This window comes from Citrus sinensis, chromosome 6 (assembly GCF_022201045.2).
Source record: "Citrus sinensis cultivar Valencia sweet orange chromosome 6, DVS_A1.0, whole genome shotgun sequence".
In the NCBI taxonomy this organism is placed as follows: domain Eukaryota; kingdom Viridiplantae; phylum Streptophyta; class Magnoliopsida; order Sapindales; family Rutaceae; genus Citrus; species Citrus sinensis.
In genome coordinates this window covers 19,927,713-19,953,759 of record NC_068561.1, presented here as the reverse complement: position 1 = coordinate 19,953,759, position 26,047 = coordinate 19,927,713, and the positions used below count along the sequence as shown (strand labels likewise).

At 33.5% G+C, this 26,047-nt stretch overlaps 4 protein-coding genes and 1 non-coding gene across 8 annotated transcripts; 3 read left to right on the top strand and 2 right to left on the bottom strand.

Moving 5' to 3' along the window:
• Positions 1 to 4,326: 4,326 nt before the first annotated feature.
• LOC102624701 (universal stress protein PHOS34-like) lies at positions 4,327 to 6,574 on the top strand. The gene is made up of 5 exons (XM_052443795.1): positions 4,327 to 4,670; positions 4,761 to 4,900; positions 5,357 to 5,401; positions 5,810 to 5,928; positions 6,288 to 6,574. The coding sequence occupies exons 1-5, from the start codon at positions 4,415 to 4,417 to the stop codon at positions 6,403 to 6,405; spliced, it is 678 nt and encodes a 225-aa protein (XP_052299755.1). The 5' UTR covers positions 4,327 to 4,414; the 3' UTR covers positions 6,406 to 6,574.
• Positions 6,575 to 7,810: 1,236 nt separating this feature from the next.
• LOC102624421 (universal stress protein A-like protein) lies at positions 7,811 to 9,424 on the top strand. Of its 2 annotated transcripts, none has more exons than XM_025100003.2 (4): positions 7,811 to 8,148; positions 8,659 to 8,735; positions 8,831 to 8,949; positions 9,163 to 9,424. In XM_025100003.2, exons 1-4 carry the CDS (start codon positions 7,869 to 7,871, stop codon positions 9,251 to 9,253), a joined length of 567 nt encoding a protein of 188 aa, XP_024955771.1. In that variant the 5' UTR covers positions 7,811 to 7,868; the 3' UTR covers positions 9,254 to 9,424. The 2 variants fall into 2 exon arrangements, with proteins under 2 accessions (XP_024955771.1, XP_006481852.1); XM_006481789.3 differs by having other exon boundaries at positions 8,632 to 8,735.
• Positions 8,201 to 8,273, bottom strand: TRNAN-GUU (transfer RNA asparagine (anticodon GUU)). The gene has a single exon. It is a non-coding gene; the product is annotated as a tRNA-Asn (tRNA).
• Positions 9,425 to 9,464: 40 nt separating the features above from the next.
• LOC102619900 (leucine-rich repeat receptor protein kinase HPCA1) lies at positions 9,465 to 14,624 on the bottom strand. Its single transcript, XM_006481603.4, has 19 exons — positions 14,272 to 14,624; positions 14,003 to 14,123; positions 13,833 to 13,904; positions 13,666 to 13,740; positions 13,482 to 13,553; positions 13,229 to 13,390; positions 13,038 to 13,112; positions 12,885 to 12,956; positions 12,699 to 12,770; positions 12,529 to 12,597; positions 12,352 to 12,426; positions 12,195 to 12,266; positions 11,979 to 12,116; positions 11,410 to 11,882; positions 11,171 to 11,323; positions 10,914 to 11,053; positions 10,617 to 10,836; positions 10,287 to 10,522; positions 9,465 to 10,154 (listed from the first exon to the last, which is right to left on the bottom strand). Exons 1-19 carry the CDS (start codon positions 14,354 to 14,356, stop codon positions 9,642 to 9,644), a joined length of 2,895 nt encoding a protein of 964 aa, XP_006481666.1. The 5' UTR covers positions 14,357 to 14,624; the 3' UTR covers positions 9,465 to 9,641.
• A 7,577-nt stretch (positions 14,625 to 22,201) lies between these two features.
• LOC102620174 (uncharacterized) lies at positions 22,202 to 25,828 on the top strand. 3 transcript variants are annotated; one of them, XR_003065961.2, is made up of 6 exons: positions 22,202 to 22,711; positions 22,971 to 23,966; positions 24,575 to 24,739; positions 24,896 to 25,012; positions 25,087 to 25,204; positions 25,366 to 25,514. XR_003065961.2 is itself a non-coding variant. In XM_025099986.2 (6 exons), the coding sequence occupies exons 1-6, from the start codon at positions 22,325 to 22,327 to the stop codon at positions 25,507 to 25,509; spliced, it is 1,917 nt and encodes a 638-aa protein (XP_024955754.1). In that variant the 5' UTR covers positions 22,203 to 22,324; the 3' UTR covers positions 25,510 to 25,828. The 3 variants fall into 3 exon arrangements, 2 of the variants coding, with proteins under 2 accessions (XP_024955754.1, XP_006481667.1); XM_025099986.2 differs by having other exon boundaries at positions 22,203 to 22,711; positions 25,097 to 25,204; positions 25,366 to 25,828; XM_006481604.4 differs by having other exon boundaries at positions 22,204 to 22,711; positions 24,578 to 24,739; positions 25,097 to 25,204; positions 25,366 to 25,828.
• Positions 25,829 to 26,047: the final 219 nt, after the last annotated feature.

Here is a 26,047-nt window from a genome sequence, read left to right as displayed (position 1 = left end):
AAAAATGTCTGAATAAAGATGGTTAGGAACATGGGTGCGGGAGGCTGAGGGACGATGATGATGATTACGGGGTCTAGGCTATATAGTATCAAACAGCTTTTGTTCGATCGAGGAGTAGAGATAGATATGAGCTAATAGTTTTGTTTCGTAGTATTTTGTTTTAGGGCAAATGTACATCGAAATGGATTGACATGTTCGATGAAAGAAGTGATCAGAAAAGTGTAAGAAAAGCTGAGAAGTTAGGATGTTGGAGATTGCCCTCCAAGTGTTTGACGAAATGGCTGAACGAAATTGGCTGTAGATGTTGAGAATGCTTGCTGGAGGGGAAATGCACAATTTTCAAATTTTTGAGTAGTTAGTGTATGGAAAATGCATTTGGAGAAGTTAATGGGGATTATCGCTCATTTGTTGTAGTATGATATATAATGCTAATTTTCTCATTGTAAATTTTGATAAGATTGGCTCCAAGTGTTGTGATGTACGTTATTATTGTAATTGTTCTAAAGGGGCTTTGGATGTCCCTTGAAATGAAAATGTCTGCTTTTCCAATTGATATATGATGTTATACCTTCCTTTATTTAGTTTAACTTTTGATTTTGTTTAATTACAAAGTTGTTATTTGGGGTATCATTTATTTCGAATCAGAGTAGTAAAAATACAATAGCTAAAGAATTCAAAACATCAAGCAAACAACAACTGCAGTAACTATAGAAGCCAGAAAACATCAAACAACAAAAAAATAGCAAACAACAAAAAATAGCAAACAACAAAAAAAAACTAGCATAAAAACAACAACTAGCAAATAACAGTAAATAGTAAAAAACAACAACCAGTAGAAAAAGCAAACATCAAAAAATAGCAACCAACAAAAAAAGAAAATAGTAGAAAAACAAAAAACAATATAAAAAGGAGAAACAATAAAAAAAAACAACAAACAACAGCTCCAAACCCAAAAGAACAACAAAATAACAACTATAAACCCCAAAAAATAGCTAAATAAAAGCAAAATTGTTGCTACACAATTATATGCTCAATAGCAGCAATTTGTGAAGTAATAATACTAATTTAGTTTGTTGAATTGCAATTGAGGGTGAAAACTCGTGCTATTTTGTTGAAACAATTCCTAAACATTTGTTCGTTAAAATTCTTCATGATGCATCAATGGTGTTGTATTGGACATTGAATTAGACAACTTGCAATTTTGAAATTCCAACTACATAAAGTCATTGTAACATAATTTAACAATTCATCCTACTAAATTATAGACATTACTTTTTTTACAAAGAATAATTAGATTAAATTTACTTACCGAATAAAGATGATAATCAACTGATGAACAAGGAGTATTGTTTATCATATGAAACAAGTGTGTAGGTGCCTACATGTGATATACAAGCTGAATTAAACATTTATTAATACCAACAACTTGTAATAAACTAGAAATATAAACTAATTTTATTAACAATATTACCGGAGAAGTTTGAGAGATTGAGGAAATTAATTGGTATACAATAGTGTATACATATTAATTGGTATACAATAATGTATACATTAATGACGTTCACCTATAGAGTATACAATAGTGTATATATATTAATTGGGGAATTTAATTGTATTATATACACTATAGTTTCCTCTAATACTTTACACATGCTTTATATATTGTATTAAATGATTTATAATCAATTTCATTGCTTTATAATAAAAAAATTACAAGTTTAAGTGGAATTGTCATGATAGGCTTTATAGAAAAATTATCTTCTATGTATTAAATTGCAAGTTTCAGTGGAATAGTACTTTATGTAAAAAGGAATTAGTGCCTCAAACTGCTGGAACTCAAATTAATAATGTCAAAAATAGGACATTTGTATTTATAAAAGCATGGCAATGATGTGAAGAGAGTGAATGTATTTATATAAGCATGAAGGGTGTAAACAATTAATAAATTCTAAAACTTCTCCATCAGTAAAGTTGTGTGACTAAAGAGATTCACAAATGCTTAAAGGCGTGTGACTAAAGAGATTCATAAATGCATGACAAAAGAATACTTGTGTATTCCAAGCCATCCTTATCTAGTTGCTTATGACTATAGAATTACTCCCTTATTCGTAGTATGTTCTAGTCCTCAATAACTAATAAAAAATAAAATCCTTTCTAAACCTAATAACCTTTGTCAAAATTCATATAAAAAGATACTAAATAAGATTTTATATGTAAATTACAATAAGACACAAGAAAACATTTGTCCTAATTGAACTAAGCAAAGTTCATTATGGTCTTTAACTAACGAATCCTGATCATACTTCTCTTTCTTCTTTGACGGCCATGTAGATTCTACAAAACTAATTCCAACATGGGTGTTCTTGATTTCACAATATGGAGAATCGTCTCAATCATCATTCTCTTGATTGGTATGCCCCTCACAACGTCAAGATTCTCAGCTATCTTAAGAGAGCAACCATTTATACATGTTAAAAACATAAGATGTGAGCAACCCTCATATAGTATAGAAGGACTTCATAGGGTATTACATCTATAACATCTTCAAAATACATTCATATGAACTGTGAGCACAATCGACCTTTATTGCTATATATAATATTGTTGAAATGAGCAAAACAACAATATTCAGTAAAAGAGAGCAATATAATTAGCATTATATATCATACTACAACAAATGAGCAATAATCCCCATTAACTTCTCCAAAAGCATTTTTCATACACTAACTACTCAAAAATTTGAAAATTGTGCATTTCCCCTCCAGCAAATCTTCTCAACATCTACAAACACTTGGAGGGCAATCTCTAACATCCTAACTTCTCAGCTTTTCTTACACTTTTCTGATCGTTTTTTCCATTGAACACGTCAATCCCTTTCGATTTACATCTCACCCAAAACAAAATACTATGAAACAAAACTATTAGCTCATTTCTATCTCTACTCCTTGATCGAACAAAAGTTGTTTGATACTATATAGCCTAGACCCCGTAATCATCATCATTGTCCCTTAGCCTCCCGCACCCATGTTCCTAACCATCTTTATTCAGACTTTTTTTTTTAATTTTCAATTTGTTGGAGATCAACGTCAACACAAAAAGAGAAGAGACGAAAAGAATGAAATTAATTAGAACAAACATTATTGTTGATTTCGTTTCTCCAGCATGTGTTTTTGTTTTTTTATTTTTTGTTTTTCAATTTGCTGGAGATGGGCGTGAATGTAGAGAGAGATGTGAGGGAAAAAATTACAACAATCACGTGACCTTAGATGTCTCTTTAAATAAGAATTAATTAAAACAAAATTTCAGCCACTCAATTTCATTCAACGGATCTTTAAAAGTTTAGGAGGACTAGAAGAGAAAGAGCCTAGGAGAGGATCTGGGTCCTATTTTATGTTATATATGGTATGGATGTCTTTGTGCATTTTTTAATCCAATTATATTGCACCTTAATCATTCCCAATCCCGTCCCAGATTAATTAAAAGATAGATGTTTGTTTAGTCTTTATACTTTGAGTTAAATGTTCATTTAATTTTTATATTTTAAAAAATATCTCAAGACACCCCTATTATTAAATATGTGATATTTTTACCTTTATTTTATTTGCTTTTATATAACACCCTTGCAAGAATGGTTTTGTCCTTACATAGTGTTAAATGTGGCTTTAAATTGGTTGTTATTAATTTATTTATAATTGATTATCAGAAAAACCGTCGTAAGGATATTAGATTGGTAATTATTAATCAATCGCTAATTAAAATTTTGATGGATAAATTAATTAATGCTCTTTAAGATCATAGTGAGGGTATTATTATTGTAACGGTAAAAAAAAAATAAGGGTGAAAATATCAAAATAAATATCTTGAGATATTTTTTAAAATATAGGAATTGAATAAATATTTATCCTTAATTAAACGTATCCTCTACACTTGAATCCGTGATAAATTGAGCAAAATGTACTCTCTCTTGAATCCGTGATCAATTAAGCAAAATGGATTATCTCTTACCTAGGCTGATCTGCCGATTATGTAATACGACTTATGGATCTATATAGTCCAAATGGGATAAGTATACTAGTATATATCATTTGTGGGGGGGAAAGAACAAAAGATTTGGGATGCATGCAAATCTTGTTACTCAATGAAACAAAACTTTGCATGCTGCAATTGGAACTTTCGTTTGCTCGGATGCCAGGTGGACCAGCTAAATTAAATCTCCATATTGCCCAAATAATTACTTACACGTAACACCTCATTTTCATCTCCTTTTACAGAGAAAGACAAAAGCCATCACGTTTTTATTTCTATAAAAAGTAATTGGTTACTTACTTGCTTACTACTCTATGTTGAGACGGTTCATGTTGTCTGATCGAGAGAGAGAGAGAGAGAGAGAGAGAATTAAAAGAATTGGGTATATATGGAGAAAGATACAATTGCAGGTTCAGGGTCAGCAGTGCTGCAAGCAAAAGAGGAAGAGGTGACGATGATCAGGAAAAACAAGAAGAAGATGAAGGTGATGGTGGCTATTGATGAAAGTGCAGAGAGTTTTTATGCACTTAAATGGGCTCTTGATAATCTTTATGTCATCACCGACATTACGCCGGAAGCCAGCAGTGGCAGCAACGTCCTGACAATTGTTCATGCTCAGCAGCCTTTTATCCCCGCTGGTGCAGGTTAGCAAATAATTAAATTATGCTTGTCGATATGGAATCCTTTTATTCATAATTGGCGGAGATGAAAGCCGATAATTAATTAATTGACAGCGTTTTATGCAACGTCTACTTTGGTGGAAAATGTCAAGAAAGCCGAAGAACAAAGTTCTGCAGCTCTACTCTCCCGAGCAAAGGCGGATGCAGCACATGACCAGTGGGGGCACAAGCCCCCACTGGCCAAAAAAAAAATTTAAAAATAAAAGAATTTTTTTAATTTTGTAATTAGTCTCATTAAATTTATTAAAATAGTCACTATAAAATATAAACCCCATAAAATTTAAACTTTAATTTTTAAAAAATATAAAAATATACATTTTAATTAAAAATAATGATAGCCCACTACTCAAAAATTTTCTATTCTAAAAAATATGGTTAATTCTTCCAGTTTATATAATAATAATAGAACGAATAGTTTCAGTAATAAAACTCATGAAGAATCATCTTTGGAATCAGTTGGGATACGTGATAGTTTGATTGTTTATATAAGAAATAATAAATTTAATAATATTGATAATGAGCATATTACATAATATTTTTAAAATATAAAATTGCGTAGAGACTAATTATAAATATTTTATATATTCAAAATTTTAATTTTTTATATTTTACTATTATCTAATTTAGCTCCCGGTAAATTATTTTTCTAGATCCGCCACTGCTCCCGAGCACTACAAGTGTGCAAAGAAAAGATGGTAGTCACTACCTAAATCCGAAATTTTTTTTATCCCCATTAAAATTGGTACGAATTTCCAACATTGGAAATTGATTTTTGAGTTTGCAGCATTGTACATAGTGAAAAATAACAGTTTATAACATTGTAAAAATTCGTATCAAATTTTAATTTTGTACATATACTTTTAGTGCATAAAAAAAACAAACTTTCCCATCAACCAAAAAAATAAAAAAGTTCACCCGCTCTAAGCAGAATTTAAGAAACCTTTCTACAATCTATACAATAAGTAGGATTAATCTACTTATTCACGCAGCACATATCAGCTACTAGTACTTTACAAGAGATGGCAGAATTGTTTTCCTTTCAGTCCTTAGATACCAGTGGTGTACAAATTAAATTGTAAAACTTGCATGCATGCATGGTGCAGGTGAATGCACAAACACTGATTCTTGATGGGGATACAAGGGATGTGATTTGTCAGGCTGTAGAACAAATGCACATTGATCTCCTTGTTGTTGGAAGCCGTGGCCTCGGCAAGGTTAAGAGGTGATGTAAACATGTGCTGACAATTAATTAAAATACCTAAGTGTTATACAATATATTGTGAGCATCAAACTGATTAATTTTGGCCGTCGCCAAGAGTAATTAATATTACTATTATTTGTCTATAAAAGTTCTGGTTGTTGATTATCTAATTATTAATTGCTACTATTAATTTATTGGGTTAAGATCCTCTCTTGATCTGAATTCTTATGAGTTTTTAAAAATCTCGTGTCATGTGTCTTTAAGTGATAGTGTATGAGTAAAATTTAAAGTCTTGATTTTTCTTTATTTATTAACTATCAATCACCCATATATATTTTTAATAATCATGACAGAGTTTTAATCCAATTTATTACTGGCAGGGCATTTTTGGGCAGCGTAAGTGACTACTGCGCGCATCATGCTGTATGTCCGATCCTCATTGTCAAGCCACCAAAGGAGCACCATAAGCACAAGAATTTTAAGGACCGTGTGGCATAGCGAAAAAGTATCAAGAACGTAAGAAGCTATCTCTCTATTTTTGTGAAGTGGGAAATGTGTGTGTAAAATAATGTGTGCGTATGAGTGTAAGAGTACAGTTCATTAAGCTCCCTTAATTAATTGTGTAATATAATGATTTGGTTATAGAATAAACGAAAGTTTTATTCAAGACTTATGAAATTGTTATAACAGGTGTACCTCTACTTATGTAGACTTGAAATCTGATTTCATAACCTAACTAGACCATTAAAGGAATGCTAAATAAGCAAGTAACGCTATAGCAACAGAACTAATAAGCTAATTAATCTGATAAAATTTAAATTCCTAAATTATATTTAACGTGGTTATTCACGAATGGAAGAAGTCCTTTCATTGAATTTTGATAGAAATTTTCACGTGTAGTGTGGACATCTACACATTCTTAAAATATAGGTCACGAATTTATTTTATTGAGAGAGTATTAAAAGTTAACAATTTTTATCTTCTAATAATTCTTTGTACAAAGAGATGTGTGATCCTTGTTTTTAAAGCCGGAGGACTAATATCTTCAAAGAATATTGACCTTGAGTTCTTGACAATTAATATTTCATTTCAAAAGGTCATCTATATTAAAATATTTAAGTATGGATCCGAATCTAAACACGACCTATGTATGTATATAATGCGATTAACATTTTAAAAATTACGGACATTATTTCTGAAATCTAAGAACTTCTAATAAAAAAATAACTTTTATTAATGGGATGTTAATATGCTAACAAGTACGTAAATCAGTTGGTATGGAGCTGTTTTAAGTTAATCAAGGTCTTAAGTTCGAAACTTAAGAATGTAATTACGCTAAATACTTGTTGGGAGAGATTTATCACTTTAATGGTCCTATCCAACTCAAATTTGAATTAATCGAGATCAATAAAATTTTTGAATACTAGACAACTTAATATACAAAAAAAAAAGTGGCGAATATCTCCTATAATGTAAAGAGAGGAAAAATGAGTTGAGAAGAACATACACATTGGTTGAAAAATGATTAGCGTTTAAGAAAATAATTTTGAGCGAAGAAAAGGTTATAGAGAACATATTATCAATGTAAGCATGAGGTAATTTCAAAGTACGAGCTAATTTTAGGCTATGAATTAGGCGAATGTAATTTTATTTTACGTTACCAAAGTTAGAGTCGCCAACAACGGGCACCAACTACGCTGTAGATCTATTTAATAAAAATACAAAATTTTGCATGCTGGAATTGTAACTTTTCAATTGCATGGATGCCATTTGTTGGGCTCATGCCACATTTCCTCTCATAAACTTCCACGTAATGACACCTCATTTTCAGCTCCCTAATTTTTTCGAAAATGACAAAAACCCAATCATCGTTCAATTTATATAGAGAGCAAATAGGCTCACTACTGTCTGTTGTGACATTGACATTGTTGTCCGAGAGGGAGGTGTAAAAGAATTGGGTAATGGAGAAAGAAACAGTTCCAGGTGGTTCAGGGTCAGCAATGCTGCAATCAAAAGAAGAAGAGGAGCCAAAAATGACAGACGGCAAGAAGAAGATGAAGGTGATGGTGGCTATTGATGAAAGTGCAGAGAGTTTCAATGCACTCAAATGGGCTCTTGACAATCTTTATGGCATCGTCGGCTTTACGCCGGAAGCTGGCGGCGGCGGCGGTATCCTAACAATCGTTCATGTTCAGGAGCCATTTCAGCGCTTCGTTTTGCCAGCCTTAAGTACCAGTTCAGGTAGTGTAACCCCCAAACAAAAAATAAATAGATAAATAACTAGAATATTAATCGCTAGAGGAAGGGCTTGAACCTCGACCTTGTGGTTAACAGCCACACGCTCTAACCAACTGAGCTACTCCAGCTCGCCGAGTAATTCTTTAATGTTTTTTTTTGTATGATAGAATCGTTGGCTATTAGCTACACCGATTTGCTTAATTAACTTGTGACATGCTCCAAAATGTTCTTTAATTCCATGAAAATAATTTGGTTTTATTAACAGTTCTCCGGAATGGATGAGTGGTAGACAGTGCACTAATCACCATAGTTAGACAGTGTTGTCCAGTCCTCAAACCCACATTTTTTAAATGTGCATTAAATGGTAAATGAATGTCTGCATCACATGAGATCAAAATATGTTAGTAAGCTATAGCTTTCAGTATGTGTTTGCTAGTTCAAATCATAAATTTGCATTCGATCTCTAAAGCGGTTTTGATTTGATAGCATTTTATGCAACATCTTCGATGGTAGAATCTGTGAGGAAATCCCAAGAAGAAAATTCAGCGGCGTTACTTTCCCGGGCATTGCAGATGTGTAAAGATAAGATGGTGATTGCCTAAAAGTGTATTATATGCCTTCCGTGCATCGAATTTTTAGACCATATTTCCTCGGTTCTAATTCTAAAACATGTAACCTTGTGTAGGTGAAAGCAGAGAGTCTGGTTCTTGAAGGGGATCCAAAGGACATGATTTGTCAGTCTGCTGAGCAAATGCACATTGATCTCCTTGTTGTCGGAAGCCGCGGCCTCGGCAAGATTAAAAGGTGACAACCAATATACTTAAAGAATCACATCGTTGTGGACACCAGACTGATTGCACACACATTTAAACATCTATTGGCGTAAGGCAAAGAATCTAGATTACTGTTCAAGTCATCTTACTGAAATATTTTTAAGTATTATGGACTGCAAATCATCTATTTACTTGCAATAGACTCCTTTGATTGATTGCTTATGTATATGTTCATAATTATCAGGGCATTCTTGGGGAGTGTAAGTGATTACTGTGCGCATCATACTGTATGCCCGATCATTATTGTAAAGCCACCCAAGGAACAGCATGAGTAGCAGAACTACAAGGACTGTGGCATAGTGAAAGTTTGTGATCTGAAGAATGTGGTTTTGTTTGTTTGTGCAGTATATAACAATGTGTAAGTTTCATTTTCTGCAATTTCGAATGGTTACATGGAAACTTTTCATGCTTTTCAAGTTATAAAAACATTGGATACCATTTTATTTTTTCTCCTGTGGATGAGGTCAGTCACTAGAAAAACTCGTCTTTGTCTTACTGCAAACTGGATTCTTTCAGAGGATTTTTAATTATCTCATAGCAAAATAATTTTTTGCTCTCAGCAGACAAGCACACTAAGCATACAACATTTCCCTTGTAATACACACAAGTTATCTAAAAACTTAAAAACTTAAAACCTGAAGAAAAAAGAGAAAGTGCTTTCCTCTACTTGGGTTCAACTTTAGCAGAAAGTGTGTATCCCCCACTGTAATCAAAGGCATTAGTGTCATTGATATCCTTCTTATTATTAGGCAATGCATCACCATAGATTTGTCTAACGACACCTTTTGAAGAACCAAAATCTGTAGCAGATGAAGATGCTGAAGTGGAGTTTGTGTTCATCCCATCATTTTGCAAAAGGGTTTCAATGGCCTTAACCACCTCACTCATTGTTGGCCGGTCCGTGGCCGATTCTTCAACACATTGTAATGCCAATTCCAGATACCTTCTGAATCCTAGCAGGACGGTGTTTCTGATGGTTGGATCCATCATCTCCCTCAAGCCATAATGCTCTTCGTCGTCCCTGTTCATAGCCGTTCTTACTTCGCGGACAACGTACTTTCCCTTCTCAATCGGCTGCTTAGCCGTTATAAGTTCAAGCATAACCACTCCAAAACTATACACGTCGCTCTTCTCAGTTAGTTGTTGAGTCATGTAATATTCAGGATCTAGATAACCCTGCAACCAAACATACTCTTGCAAATGAATTAAACCGAAAAGTATTGTGTATAGCAAGAGAGCATGCCAGTTGAACCAACTATTACAAAGTCTGTACAGAGTAAATAAGAGATGTGGATTAAGTGTACTCACCATTGTGCCTTTGACTTGAGTTGAAACATGACCTTTTGAACTGTCTGATACAAGTTTAGACAGGCCAAAATCTGCAACCTTAGCTGTTAAGTTCTCATCCAACAGAATGTTGGTGGACTTAACATCTCTGTGGATAATAGGAGGATTTGCAAGCTCATGTAGGTAAGCTAATCCTCTAGCTGAGCCAAGAGCAATTCTTAGTCTCCTTTTCCAATCAAGATGAATGCCAGATCTCCCTGCAAAACATATTTATGGGAATAAACTTGCTGCCATATGATGAAAAGTTGAAACATATGTTTAAGCAAACAGCAAGACTGAGAATAAAATTACCAGATAGGCTCTCCCTGAGTGTTCCATTTGCCATAAATTCATAAACCAGCATCTGTTCTCCTTGCTCAAAACAAAATCCCACAAGACCGACGAGATTCTTATGATGAACGCGCGAAAGCAATTCAATCTCTGTCTTGAACTCCAGCCCCCCTTGCATTGATCCTTGCTGAGCTCTTTTGATTGCCACAACTTGTCCATCAGAAAGCATTCCTCTGTAGACCTGCATAAAACAGAAAAAGATGAGCGAACACTAGGTTAGCGAAATTTCACAAATATTTAAACAAGAAGAGCATTTACCTTGCCGTAGCCGCCAGAGCCTATCTCATTACTTTCTGAGAAATTATTCGAGCACTTTTTAAGTTCATCATATGAGAACCATCTTGCTCCCTTTAATTGAGGAGCACCACCACTGTCTTTGCCACTCGGTGCCCAGGATGCTGCAAAAACAGAGAATTCAAACTGTATGATCTCATGTTGGCAGCTGCAGTATATTAATATTTGCAACTCAATTTACTCGGTCAATATAACGGACAATTGTCGAAAATATTTGTTACCAAATGGTTTGCTCAATCCAATCGCTCTTTCAGCTCTTTTCTTTTGCCGAATAGCATACAACCCTAATCCTACCAGTCCTAAAACTAGAACGGCTCCTCCACATGCTATTCCAGCAGCTACTCCTGGGCTGATAGAATTACCTCCCTGCGGAACTAAAACATATTTGTATATTCTCTCGTCAGATCACCATTCTCGATGTTATTTTGTTGACTGTTATAAAGAAACAGACTTAAGTTACCTTGGAAAGCATAAGGAGAAGCAATGAAATAATAGGGACCAAACTCCTTAGGAGGCTTGTAGGTTTGATTACTCAGTTCAAATCCTATCTTTTGAACTTCTGACCTGTTAAAAGATTTTTCACCAGATGGAAAGAGTGCAACCTGAATCTGTAGGTAGTCGTCGATATTGAAGAAAGGATTCTGAAGAAAAACTGATCCAGGTGTGAGGCCTAATTTCACCCACAGACTCATTTCCAGCGAGTGAAACACTGTGACATTGGACAATTCTCTGAAGGATGGTCCTCTGAAATACATTGTTCCTTCATATGGATAGGCGCATTCGCAACTCTGAGGGCTCAGCTTCTGCTCAGGAGGACATGATTTGCCTCCACAATTAGCCAAGCTTGTGGAATAGGCCTTTGTGGTCGGCTTTTGAAGCTGGCAGTAATTAGTATTTGCCAGAGTTGCCGTGCATACCGGATTTCCAACAAGTCTGAAATGCATAACATCACTTGATAAGTAAGAATAATGGAAAAGAGACGGTAGAGTATCATTTACAATGAGAATTAAGGCTGATGAGGAGTCTCACATTAACGTATAGTTTTTGATTCCTGAACCCAGTGTTATTGCAGAAATTTGATTGTTCTGCAAATCAACGAGTTGCAACTGTGGACCAACAGCATTTCCCATGTCCAATGTGTTATTGAAAGCATTGTTCCTCAGTTTCCTGCAACGGATTTACAAGAATGAAAATTGAGAATTATACCATTCTTCTTCACAGGGTTATACTTTACTAGAAACTTACACTTGCTGTATTTGCGAATAGCTGAAGAGTTTATCTGGAACACGGCCTTGGAGAGATCCAAATTCACAAATCCTGTGGAGCTCCAGAGTGAGATTTGATTTGGAAATAGTCCAGGGGATTTTTCATATCTGTATTCTGTGACTGACAGAAGACTTACAATGTGGTGAGTGATGGTAAAGTTGAGAACCAAAGTGGAGCTTCTGTTGGGTCAAATGAATTGTTGCTAAGATCCCTATGATATGATAAATCATTGATCAGATTTTTCTCTTATGGAACAAGCAATACTTTCTGGGGAATTAACTGGAAATAGTAGCTTCAATATTATGAAACTCACACATAACTAAGGGAGTTCATTTGACTTAAATCTGGAAAAGGGCCTTTAAGATCATTGTGAGCTAAATTCCTGAAAGAGAAACATTGTTTCATGTAGAAGAAATTTCATAATTCACCAACTTCTATAGTAACAAAAGCATTGCCACATTTGCTTAAAAAACAAACACTCACAATTCATTGACATTTGTGAGGTTATTGAGATTTGTTGGGACTTTGCCTGTCAAAGCATTTCTATCAAGCCGGCTGTTGCAGATTAACAAAGTTTCCAGTAAAATGGAAATAAGCAAGATGGCTAGTCAAATGGAAAGGGATTAATTTGAAAAAAAAAATGTTGAATATGAGGAGATTTATACTCACAGAACCTCAAGAGTTTGAACATATCCTAAACTTTCCGGGATATTCCCAGAAAGTTGATTTCCATCAAATAATCTGAAATTGAGAACCAAACTCAGTAAGTGAGTGAAATAAAGAGAAAACTAAAATTGAATGATGGGTGGATATTGAACTTACACATGTATCAGTACCATGTCAGGGCTGAAAAGTTGTTCGGAAATGGTACCCAAAAGCTTGTTTTTGTTAAAATGGCTGCAAAGTACATGAAAATAATCATTCATACTTCCTTGTGTTCACTTTGAAGATGGATTGATATGCACCCAAAAATAATAATAATAATAAAAATAAATAATAAATAAATAACTTACAAATGCTTAGCATTTTTGAGTTGATCCAATCCTGGGGAGGTTATTGTTGAAACTGGAATTGATCCTGTCAGCTGATTGTCTGCAAGATCGAGCCAGTAAAGCTGGGAGAGCTTACCCAAAGAAGGAGGAATTCGACCGCTGAAGTTGTTTGAATTCAGTGCCCTGGAAATTGTGTGTAGGTCTTTTTTTTAAATAAATTGAACAATGAGAAAAAGAAAAATATACTGAATTGACTAGTTAGAATTATTCTTACAAGAAAGATAATTCTGCCAAGTTTCCAATTTCATCAGGAATATTGCCGGTGAAACCACAGCCGGCTAGAATCCTGCAAGATGGAAAACATTATCCAAATCATATGAAATACAAAAACAAATTAGCCGAGTATAAAGATTCAGGATTTTCCGAAACTTGCAGATTCGTCTAGTATAAGATCTTACAGGATATTCAGCTTCTGGAGATCTCCTATTCGCGGAGATAAGGAACCTGTAAGGCCTCCATTGTATGACAGGTCCCTGGAACAAATGAATTCAACACTCATATAAGATATGCTTAATAAGTTGAAATATGCCGCAAACTTTCTAGGAAACTTGGGAAGGATACTAACAAGGATCTCAATTCTGTGAGGCCTCCAATGTCTCCACTGAGTTTCCCAGTGAGTCCCATGGTTGATAATCCCCTGAAAACATAATGCATATGTGACGAGTGAGCTTTGCTTCTATTGAATATAATGTTGAATTTTTTTAAAAAAATCTTGAAATATAGAATTGTACTTACAGTGCAGTGACCCTGGAATTGTTACAAGTAACTCCTTCCCAGGATCCACAGGGATCGTCGGAATTTTTCCAGGTTGGTGGTGTATTTTGCCATGCATCCTTCAAAGATTGTAGAGCCGCGGCTACAAAGTTACATGATATTTTAAACTCAATAAAATCAGCAATCATACTGAGTTTGGCATGATGAATTCTTGCAGAAAATAGCCAAATAGTACATATATGTTATACTACAAACTATTTAATTTACTTGTACAATGTGAAATTAATTACCGTCGCGGGAATCTGTAGCGCTGGAGATTAACTGAATGTGGAAGCTAAACAAAGCTATGAAGATGAGCAATCTGAGTTCATCCATGCCTGCTAAACTTTCCTCTTCAGTGCTTTGGACATTAAAAGTGACTCACCATGAACCAAAATAAACAAAAAAATCAAGAACCCTTTTGCCTACTTTTTCTCTTTTTCTTAGTCCTTTTACTTGATTTCCCTTGTCTTCAAAGTCAATCTAACTGTCTCCACTTACTTGCCATTGTGCCATCATCATAGCTTTTTCTTCACATTTTGTTTTCTCTGTGTCCTTAATTAGTTATCTTAATTAGTGCTTTTGTTTCCTCTTAACTTGTCATTTTCTAGCAATCATTAAACAAAAGGGTAAAAAGAAAAGAAATTAAAGATTGCTCCGCCTGCTGCCAACCACAATGAAAATACAATGATGTGTGCAATTAATAAACTATGAAGCAAAAGTTGTCCAATGGTATTCACTGAGTCTGTTTGAAGGATGCTACACTTTCTTCATTCTCCATTATTATCATTATTATACGGTTAATAACATCTGGCTCCTTTGATTTTGTATAATTTCTTAAATGAAGGCACAGTTTGTCCATTTATATATATCAAATAAATTCTTAACGTCTATTGAATTGCTCTTATAAAATTGAATCTGACATTTCTATTGTAGTGCAAATTACGCCCTATAAACCTAAAACACATGAAATTCTTTTATGAATTTTCTTTGAATTCTAATATTCTATTAATACATTATTATCTTAAAAATACACAAGAAAGCACCAAATTAATATTTATATATCTATTATAGTCAGGTAAGTTGAGTACTAGAATATAAAAGAGATTAGTTGTTATTATTATTATTATTTTACTAGATGGTCAAGTAATTAAGAAACTTGAAGTTGGGTGAGAAATTTAATTAGTGTAATTTAGTACTATCACCTTAATTTGGGATAAAAATCATACGCGTAACTATTTCTATGAGACATATATATATATATATATATATATATATAGAATTTTGAGGGATATTTGAATAAAAACCCCTCCAGTACAAGTGCCAAAAGACCTTTTTCAAAAGAACAAAGACCTATTTGATACAAATGAATAAATAAAGCCCTTAATTCAGAAATCATCGAAAATCAGGGATCTATTTGTTAATTTTCCCATTATTGTTATCATTTATTTTCCCACTAACCGTTTAAATATAATATTAGTGGTTGCAAATGGGTCCCACTTGCTTTGAAAAATTTTCCCTGAAAATGAAAGAAAAGAAAATTAGATTAACTGAATTGGGGAGGCTGGGATATTTGCCTGACAAATGGACGAATTTGAACGAAACAACATATAAAAAGATTCTCTTGAACTTGATGCTTTTTTCTCATTGTATTTTGCGCAAGAAAGAATTAGGTACTTTCAGAATTGGTCTAAATTACTGTGAGAGAAGAAGCATTAAAAAAAAAAGCACATTCAAATGTTTTGGCTTTGGGCGAACCTAACAAAGTTGATTGACTGCAGAAATTTATTTATTAGGATCAAAACATCATCAAATTGATGATATTGCAGGTAGAATCAATATCTACGGACATCAAATTAATAAGTATTGAACGCGTTATTAGTTGAGTTGTATTACACCCGCCGTGTTAAACTTATAACTTAACAACATGCGATTTATAAACATTGTATATATCTATCTATACGGTATTAAATATTAACATTAATTCAATATTATAATTGAATCCCTTCTTTAAGCATTAATTCGATACTATTATTGAGTAATAACATATCTTATAATTAGCTTTCAAAAAATTATGAATATACAAATATGGCAAGTGCTATGTTACGTTAAACGTAACATATACACCCTCACAACAACAGTAACAAGATGGGACATGTTACTGTTGCTGTGAGTGTGTGTACGTTACGTTTAACGTAACGTAAGGTGATCCTACAAATATATATATAACCCGAGAGAGGACATACATATTTCTCAACACTATACATGCAATCATTACAAATTAACATAATTTTACAAATATATTGTGGTTATAATAGCTCCGTGAATAATGTAAATTGTTTAATTTTATAAAAGAGAATTAATTTTAAAAATATTTTCAATTATATGACAATAAAATTAATAGCGTGCAATTTTGTCAATCAATAGATATTATGAAAAATTCGGTATCCGAAACCCATTGGGTCCATACCTAATGGAATATCCCAATCTAGGCATCCGGCTCTAAAATTTCTCTCTCTTATAATCTATATATTTTTGAAATTTCTAATAGTGAGATAATTGACAAGTGACAAGAGTACAATTTATATCGTCATAATTCACAACATCGAGTGGCTCTCTCTCACTCGCTTACGACTCCTTTTTTTCAGGGGTTTTTAATTAAATATACCTTAAAAGTAGTGTATTTAGTTAAATATACCTCATGCTTGAAAATTATCTAAATATGCCTTTTTATGTGGTACATTGTCTAAAATATCCTTAAAGAAAAATATAAAACACACACACAACTCACAACACTCTTTGCTTCTCACATATTTATCACCTATACAAAAACTCACACCACACTCAATGCATTGAGATTTTTGTTTGCAGCTGGGTGTATTATTCATCCCATGAATAAGGTATTTGAAACTTTTTTTATTTTATTTTGGGCTATCTATTCAATTTGTTGATATTATATTATTTTTAGGGTTTTGTTTGGTTTGTGATAAACACTAAAGCAACTCATATTTTCATTACATTTGCATCATATGACTGTTATTTAATGGATTTTATAACTACATTCGTTAAAATATGAAGTTGTTGTCAAATTTTTTTTCTACACCCGACATACACGACAACAGTCGTGTATGTATGTATTTACACGATTGTAGTCGTGAAAATGTGCAAAAAATTTCAATTATTATGACATCTTATCATTCTATTGCAAAATATATATTTTTCACTATATATATCATTTTACTATTACTAGACTATAGTCGTGTGTGTTAATAAGTTACACAACTACTAGCGTGTACATATAAACTTACATACTATAATTGTTAATAAGTTACACGACTACTATGAACCTTATATACTTGTTATTTTTTGTTGTTTTAATTTTTTTAATATCTTTCATATTTAGTGATAAATTTCTACCTTTTTGTTTCGCAGATGAATAAACATGTTTGTGTGGTTTTCTAAGAACAAGTATTGAAGGGAGGCGACCAGAGGCTTATAAAATATGGACCGAGTGTTTGGGTTAAATATGCCAAAAATTTATGATGAATGTTAAACAACTTCTATTGTATTACAACTTATTTACGATTTCAATAATTATTGGATTTGTGTTATTTGATAGGCAACCAGATTATAGTTAGTTTCATTTATTTGAAGTTTGGTATGTTTAAAATCTATATTGATTGTGTCATCAATATAATGAATGATTGAAAAGAGTTTTTATTCTGTGCACATACCCGAGTACAATCGTGTATTTTGGTTGTTACAGAACTGGCCATGTTTATTTCTAAATACTCGACTACAGTCGTGTATCTGTGTAAATACCCGATTGTCACAGAGAGTTTGTCATATTTATTTCTAAATACTCGACCATAGTCGTTTATCTGTGCAAATACTCGACTGCAGTCGAGTATTTTGTCACAGAGAGCTTGTCATTTTTATTTGTAAATACCCGACTACAGTCGTGTATCTGTACAAATACCCAACTGCAGTAGAGTATTTTGTCACAGAGCTTATTATGTTTATTTCTAAATACCCGACCGCAGTCGTGTATCTGTGCAAATACCCGACCGCAGTCGTGTATCTGTGCAAATACCCGACTGCAGTCGAGTATTTTGTCACAGCTTATTATGTTTATTTTCAAATACCCGACCGCAGTCGTGTATCTGTGCAAATACCCAACTGCAGTCGAGTATTTTGTCACATAGCGTATTATGTTTATTTCCAAATACCCGACCGCAGTCGTGTATCTGTGCAAATACTCGACTGCAGTCGTGTATTTTCTTACAGTGTATTCTCTGTGCATATATTGTGCAAACTATCTTATCTATCATTAATATAAATAACAAAGAAATAAAATATATTAATGATGTCAATTGTCTTTAATGACATCAAATATCAACAACATCCTCATTACAACTATTACATCTCATAATCCAAAAAAAGACACTACAAAGTTTTTTTCCATGACCTATGCCCAAATAATTTTACAGCCAAAGCTTGTCGAAATTGTGTAACATGATCTTGTTGGCAGTATGAATTGACATCAAGTCCATGGGCTAGGACCTCCAAGTACCGCAACAAAAATGCTCCACAGTCACCACTAAAAAAATTCATATAACAGCTGCAGCAACAGCAAAATATTTATGATAATTATGATTCTAATTGCAATCAAACTCAGTGTAACAATACAACAACACGACATCTTTAGATTATACTGTCTATTAAACTGAGTAGCTAGAGACATTAAGGTTTATCCTGTTTTCTATTGCATTGGTACCGTGTACACAAGAATAATTGTGCGACCACTTTATTAAGCATTTTATAGGGTATTTGGTCTTTCTAACATCATAAGTCGGTCTTTTGAATGAGTTTTACCAATTTTTTTTGATGAAATCTCTCTTCACAGACGAAGTAAGTTGAGAAGAATGCATGTTATTCACCTTGTATAAAATCTGTGAAGTCACCCAGCCCCATATATGGCCACCGTGCATATCGGTTATGAACTATAATTGAGTGTTATATTGCTAAGCTAAGGCTTGGTGTGTAGGTTTATAAGTATTCGGACTCCCGTACCTTACAAGCCATTTTTTTGGATGAATTCTACCCGATGTGTGTGCAAAACAAATTGGACGACAATTAATCAGAAAATAAATATGTTTAATCAATTACTAGTCTAATCGAGTGAAGCCTTATTATCTGACTTTTGCAAGAGATGAAAATTAATGCAAGGTAAAAGACAGGCATAAGCCTAATCAAGTGAAGTCTTGTCATCTGACTTTTGCGAGAAATGAAAATTAAGCTTTTGGCACAAGACTTTGCACACATTTCAATACTAGCTGCAAATGGTTTTTTCCAGGAAAATCAATAACTTGAGCTTTGAAACTTTCAAATTTTATTTTACATTAAAATAAAAAATTTGACTTTCTAAAAGTACCTGGAGGCGGAGACACTGAAGCAGAGTGGAGGAATTGCAGCTACTGGTTTGCAGAGAGGCGAGAGTGTGTAGAAGAATTGTTATAAAATGACAGGAATTTGTAAAATGGAGGAGGAGAAATCCAGAAGAACGGGCTGAAGGAGAAGCTGCTCGTGAAAAAAAATTAGGGATTTTGTTACATGATTGGTTGTGGTAGTTTGGTTGATTTAGATTTTTTATTAGGATAATTTCGTAACTGCACATTAGAAAAGGCATATACGGGGAATTTTTGAGTTTGGGGGTATTTTTAGATAAATACCCTTTTTTTGGGGTATACCACGGACAAATCCCTGTCTTTTTCATTTTATATTATCACTGGGTCACAAATTATTAGTTGTCAAGAGTAAAAAAATACTATGAGAAACTAACTTCGAAGATTCGTAGAGCATTTTTGTGGATAATCTTAGTAACTTTATTTTTATTTTTTAAAATTCCTTAAGAATAACAAATTTAGTTATCTAAGGACTTATTCAAACCCTGCCCAGAATCAGCTTTAATGTCTGTTTGGTATGTCGTAAGTACTTATTTAATCTTATAAACTCTTATCAAAATTCTTGTTGTTGTTTGATTTTTTTTTTAATAGAGCTTTTGAAGATTAAATAAGATATTTTGTCTTTACTAGCAAAATCTTAAGTTTTAGACTTTGGGAATAGAAATTGAATTTTTTTTAAAAATAATAAAATATCTAAAATGTTATTTACTTACTTAACAATCTTATTTTATACTTTTCATAACATAACTTTAAAAAATTTACCTATTAAAATAATTTTGTAAATTTTAATAAAAAATCTCATTAACAACCAAATAACTAAGGATGCGTGTTTGGTATCATATTTTACCAGACGTTTTTTGTTTTGCAAAAATAATAAAATAGAAAATGCGTTTGGCCGGGGCGTTTCGTAGCTATAATGGAAAATTAAGGAGAATTAAATGTTTCCATTCTCTAACTTTTCTTAACAAATACAGAAAACACAATATTTGCATTCTCTGTATTTTGTTTTCTATTTTGCATGCATTAATTGCACGGGGACCACACTTTGGTGACTTTTGTGGTTTTTTACCATAAAAAAAATAATGGGCCCACAGAGATATTAAATACAAGGCTGGTGCTACGTTACGTTAAGCGCCACACACAGCAACACTTGTAGGTCTCACCACGGGAACTGTTGTTGTGTGTGGATGTACGTTACGCTTAACGTAACTTAGTGGGATCCTAAATACAAATATGAAACTTTGATTTTAAAATGATAAATATATAGTAAATTTATTATGTTTATGCAATAATGTTTGTTTAAAATTTTTTTAAAATAAAATAATAAATAATTTTTTGAAATAATTATGGATTTTCTATAAATTATTCTATAATATTTTATTTAATAAATCTTTGTAATAATATACAAACTTATAATTTTATATTAATATTTATTACTACATTATTTTACTTGTTTATTCATTTTTTTAAAAATATCTAAAATGACAAAAAGATAAATTTAAAATTTATACATATCATATAACTATTCTAAAACAATTTTCATAAAAATTATATCAAATACATTTTTACTATTTATATTTTACAAACAAACTACCAAACGCATTTTACTCTTTTTTATTTTTTTATGTTAGTTTTAAAATAAACTACCAAACGCGTTTTCATTTTCACCAAAAACTAATCCTTCTTATTTTTTAAAGGAAATTTAAAAATACTATTTGAAAAATAATACCAAAGGCACCCTAAATTTTTTTGTGCAAAAAACTTTACTTATAAAAGTTCTATTAATAAAAACTCTACTTAAATAAGCTCTAATTGAAAAAATATACCAAACAGAGTCTTAGTAGATATTCAAACCTAAAACGAATTATATTTGATATATATATATATATATATATATATAGAGAGAGAGAGAGAGAGAGAGAGAGAGAGAGAGAGAGAGAGAGACACACACACACACCTATATTAATGCCTGAAAGAATTCAATTCAAAAGAAAAAAGTTGAAAGTATATGATAAGATGATCATCTAGAATAAAATATCATTGATATCATCAAATGCTCCTTAGGAATCTCAATCTACTCATTATTGTTATTTTCTAGCCTTTATGATTAAAAATATAAATTATTATTTTGTATTTATTAGGTGAAATGACACATTTGGCATGTATCTTAGAGTAATTACATGTCCTGAAATAGAGTACAATACAATACAACATATTCAATGTATAATTAAGATTGAGTTGTAAGTCATAATTTTATCACATTAAGATATTTAATGTATGTTTGAGATTGAGTCGTAAGCCATAATTTTACTACGAGATGGAATCATTAACTATTAAATATAATATTTGAATAAACGATAAACATTAACTATTAAATGTATAAAAATCTATATTATAGTTAAAAATTATCCCAATTTAAAAACTTTGAACTAAAATACATATGATTTACTACTACCCATAAGTGGTCAATATATTCTTATAATATAGTTTTCTTCACTACTACCCATAATGCATAACCATTATTAAAGAAGACATGAAAGGAATACAGGGACTAGGAAAATGGATGCTTAATGAAAAATCTCATGTAAAACTTGGCAAGACTGAGGGTCTGAAAGCAAATAATGATTGTTGGGGGCCGTACGGTTAAACCGCATCCAAGTTAGTTGATATATTTTCTTTATTAGGCTAAAAAAAGATAAAAGCGAAAATAATCTGAATTTTTAGTGTTATTAATTTATTATTATTTTTTTGGAAATTTTAAGGTGGCATTCGGCCTTTCACTACGGGGAGAAGCAGCCCATTTCCCCAGTCATATTCGGGGAAGACACCAGAAGTGAAGATGGAAAATAGCCCCGTCACAGTGATAACAAGCAGTGAAGAAGAGAAAGAAGAAGGAAATGGGAGCAAAGAGAAGAATATAGAACGTGGGGTGGCTGCAAAATCTAAGCTTGATGAGTACAAAGAGATTTCTGACCTTACTGGCTTTGATAATCTGAAAGCTATGATTTTGGCTGAGTCTATCATGAAGAGAAAGAAGAAGAGAAATAGAAAGAAGAAGAAGAAGGATAAGACAAAGCTTGATTCTTTGTACAGAGAGGTAGCTGATTTGACCGGATTTGAGAACCTTAAAGCCATGATAGAAGCGGAAGCTTCTATGAGGAGAAAGAGTAGTGAGAGGATGAGGGGCAATTTAGAGACTCAGTTTTGTGCTCGGGAGAATGACACTGTACGTGTTTTTTATTTATTTAAATAATCTATTATCCCATTTTGTGCTTGGCTATTGGGAAACGGCGAGGTTAAAGAAAGGAAAATGTTTGAAGAGAAATATATAGAGTTTAGTTTTGAATCTTGAATATATAAAGATACCAAATCTCTCTTGCTTGATTTCATTTAAAATGATTTTGTATTGGTCTTTTTTTGGACTTGGTATCTGCATGTTTGTTGTTTTGTGAGCTTTGTTTTCTAATAATGCATATTGCGTTTAGGTTAACGTTGCAGAGGAGCAAGGGCAGTTAGGTGAGGATGACGGTTTGAATAAAGTTGAAGAAACAGAAAGAAATGGAAGAGAAGAGAAAAGAAGAAGAGCAAATAGAGCTAAGCTTGATGAGTATGAAAAGATATCAGATTTGAGTGGCTTTGATAACCTGAAAGCCATGATAGAGGCAGAGGCTTTTATGAGGAGAAAGAAGAGAAATAGAAAGAGAAAGAAGAGGGAGATTGAATTTTGTGTTCAAGAGGATGCTACTATTAGTGCTGAAGAGGAGAAACAGCTAGACAAAAATCAAGCTTTGAAAGTAGTAGAGGTTTCAAAACCTGAATCAGTTCTGACAACAGAAATGGATGGGCCCCGGCATCTTTTTATTGATCCTGCAAAGGATAATGAGGGTGCAAGCATGGGTGAAGCTATGCCGATGGTAAGAGCGGTGGGAGGGAATGATGGGGGAAATTCTTTTGAAGTGATTGATCTTTGTTTATCCTCCGCAGAGGATGATAAATCAGTTTCGGGTGTGAGCTTGGAGAGAAGCGTTGAAGATATGGGTAAAGCTGTGCAGACAACAGCAACAATAACAGGAGCAAATGATGGGGTAAAGAGTGTTGAAATGAACAACCTTTATTCATTGCGCCTAGAGGATGATAAACCACTTTCAGACATGAGTTTGGGCAGAAGGGTTGAAGATACGGTATCCGTAGGGCCAATTGTAGGGGAGAGGCAGCAGAAGAAAAGGAGAAAGAAGACTCGTGTAATTGAAGCTAAAGATAAGGTTGAAGATGCCAGGAAAGAAAATGAGGCAAAATATAATGTTGTACTCCGTATGCTTCTTCGGAAACCAAGATATTTTGATCCTCCAGGCTGGAACTCAGAAACATGTTCAAATTGTGGAAAAGAAAATCATACAGCAGCAACCTGCAAAATGCAAAAGCAGAATAAACCATGCTTCCTTTGTGGGAGTTTCAAGCACAGGTGGAAGAATTGCAAACAGGTGTAGTAGCATTCACTCTACAACTTTTCTTGTGTGTCTGGATTTTCTTTTGTTCACTTCATTTAACTGCAAAAGATATTATCAAGTACTATTTTTTGGCTCTAGATTTTTCCGTGTGAGTATTGTGACATATGAAACTTTGTATCTGCGCTAAATATGGAATTGGATCTTTTACAGTACTTATCAAATGAAAAGTCAGTCTTTGGTATTTTTCATGCGGAGCCTAAATGTTTCATTCTGAATCATACTATCAATTTCAAAGCAATAATATATCTTAGGTAGATAGATTTTGCAAGCCCACCATCCAGTTGACTGAACTCCTAGGCTTTAGGCTTATCATAAAACTGCCTCTGACTTAAATGACGGCTGCTAATCTGTTGACTTCTCGTTACCTCAGAAATGTCCACAAAAATCTGAAGCTGTTGTCAAGAATAACAATTAAAACTCCACCAACAGAAGATCTCCAGGAATTAAAAAGGTTTATTCAAAGCCAAGTTGCATCTTGCATTTCATTGCTTATTTCTTAGATTTTTCTGCCATAATCCATTCCATCGTTAACCTCCTAAGAGTTACGTCATAACTTATTCAGAGGCCACCTTGTATACCAGCAGGGCCAGGATTGTTTTATCAGCAAAGGATCAGAGCACCTTGCCAGTGATTGTCCTGGGACGGACCAGGGCAACAATTTGAGTTCTAATTTTTGCTTAAGGTGTGGGGATTCAGGACACGACTTGTCTTCATGTGAGGGAGAATACCACGCTGATGATCTCAAGGTCCGAATTTTATCTTGCAGTCTTACGAGTCTTTTTGTCTATATATAGATATATTATTGTCCCCCTCTCTTCTTATCATATAGCAAACAGCAAGTCCCCAAATTGAAGTGATTCTTGCTTGCTCTTTAATGGTGATAATTTTTCTCATGTGGGCAGAAGATACAATGTTACATTTGCAAGAGTTTCGGTCATCTTTGCTGTGTCAACTCCTCAATCATAGGTCTAAAGCAAGTCTCCTGTTACAACTGTGGGCAGTCTGGCCATTTGGGTCCTGTAAGTAATTTTTCTGCTTTTTAGCGGCAAAACGTGTATTACGGTTGAGGTTTATCATTATCTTATTGAATTAGTTTATACTAGGAATGCGCAAACTCATGTGAAGCTCTTAATGGTAAAAAATCCAATCTTATATGTTACAAGTGTGGCAAGGAAGGTCATTTTGCACGCAGATGCGGCAGTAATTTCAAGGTAGATTTTTTTTCCCCCAAAAGTTCTATAATTGCTTTTGCTGGATTGGAAAAAATCTATACATCTGTCTCTCTTTCTGGACACACTGGACATGCAAGGGCACACAAATAGAAGTCTGTAATTGATGTGAGATACAATTGAAATTGTTTCGTCTATTGCAGGATAGACTGAGAATCAGTGATTTATTATTCACCGCTGAAAGACCCCCAACCCGAGCAAGACATTTTGTAGGGTCTAACGGCACTCCTCATGGCCTTGGCAACGCTCAAGGAAGGGAGAATGACGATCAACGAGAGAAAGGATAATTATGACTGCCGATCAATCCAGGTGGAGTGGCTGCATGCCTGCATCTCCTATCTGCTCGACAACGGGGTATGATATTTGACCTAATGAAAGTTGAAGAGATTTCTGCTTCATTGCCACATGACCTTTTGTGAAGTCATCGAAATCCCGGGACTATCAAGTTCTCGTGTCCTTAGGAAATATACAGCTTATTGCATTTGGCATCTTGGGATGTATTCTGGACACAAAAGATTTGTTACCTAAAATGTTACTTATAACCTTGAATTAATCAACAACTCTGCAGCTGAAATGTTTTTTTAACATTACAGCCACTATTATCTACTTCAACTAGACATAATCTATTAGACGAACATGTTTCTAATAGGCTTCTACGTTTGAAACAGTTAGATGCGTCATGTTGTAGCAAACGTCTTGATTTAGATCCACGGTTGCTCAATTGAATCCAAAAATTTCTACAGCGCACATTTCGTGATGTCCTTAAATTGCAGTTCCATGGGCGGAAACCAGAAAATTGAGAGCAAACCCAAAACCTAGCTATCG

Excerpts from the sequence above, each read along its gene's own strand:
- LOC102624701 (XM_052443795.1), top strand. The coding sequence starts at position 4,415 with ATGGAGAAAGATACAATTGCAGGTTCAGGGTCAGCAGTGCTGCAAGCA. Across the intron at positions 4,671-4,760 it reads TTTTATCCCCGCTGGTGCAG|CGTTTTATGCAACGTCTACT; the intron begins GTTAGCAAATAA and ends ATTAATTGACAG. Across the intron at positions 4,901-5,356 it reads CACTGGCCAAAAAAAAAATT|ATCCGCCACTGCTCCCGAGC; the intron begins TAAAAATAAAAG and ends TTATTTTTCTAG.
- LOC102619900 (XM_006481603.4), bottom strand. The coding sequence starts at position 14,356 with ATGGATGAACTCAGATTGCTCATCTTCATAGCTTTGTTTAGCTTCCAC. Across the intron at positions 12,427-12,528 it reads ATGAACTCCCTTAGTTATGT|GGATCTTAGCAACAATTCAT; the intron begins GTGAGTTTCATA and ends ATCATATCATAG. Across the intron at positions 12,267-12,351 it reads TTACCATCACTCACCACATT|GATTTGTGAATTTGGATCTC; the intron begins GTAAGTCTTCTG and ends GGAGCTCCACAG.
- LOC102620174 (XM_025099986.2), top strand. The coding sequence starts at position 22,325 with ATGGAAAATAGCCCCGTCACAGTGATAACAAGCAGTGAAGAAGAGAAA. Across the intron at positions 24,740-24,895 it reads ACCACGCTGATGATCTCAAG|AAGATACAATGTTACATTTG; the intron begins GTCCGAATTTTA and ends TCATGTGGGCAG. Across the intron at positions 25,013-25,096 it reads AGTCTGGCCATTTGGGTCCT|GAATGCGCAAACTCATGTGA; the intron begins GTAAGTAATTTT and ends AGTTTATACTAG.
- LOC102624421 (XM_006481789.3), top strand. The coding sequence starts at position 7,869 with ATGGAGAAAGAAACAGTTCCAGGTGGTTCAGGGTCAGCAATGCTGCAA. Across the intron at positions 8,149-8,631 it reads AGCCTTAAGTACCAGTTCAG|CATTTTATGCAACATCTTCG; the intron begins GTAGTGTAACCC and ends TTGATTTGATAG. Across the intron at positions 8,950-9,162 it reads GGCCTCGGCAAGATTAAAAG|GGCATTCTTGGGGAGTGTAA; the intron begins GTGACAACCAAT and ends CATAATTATCAG.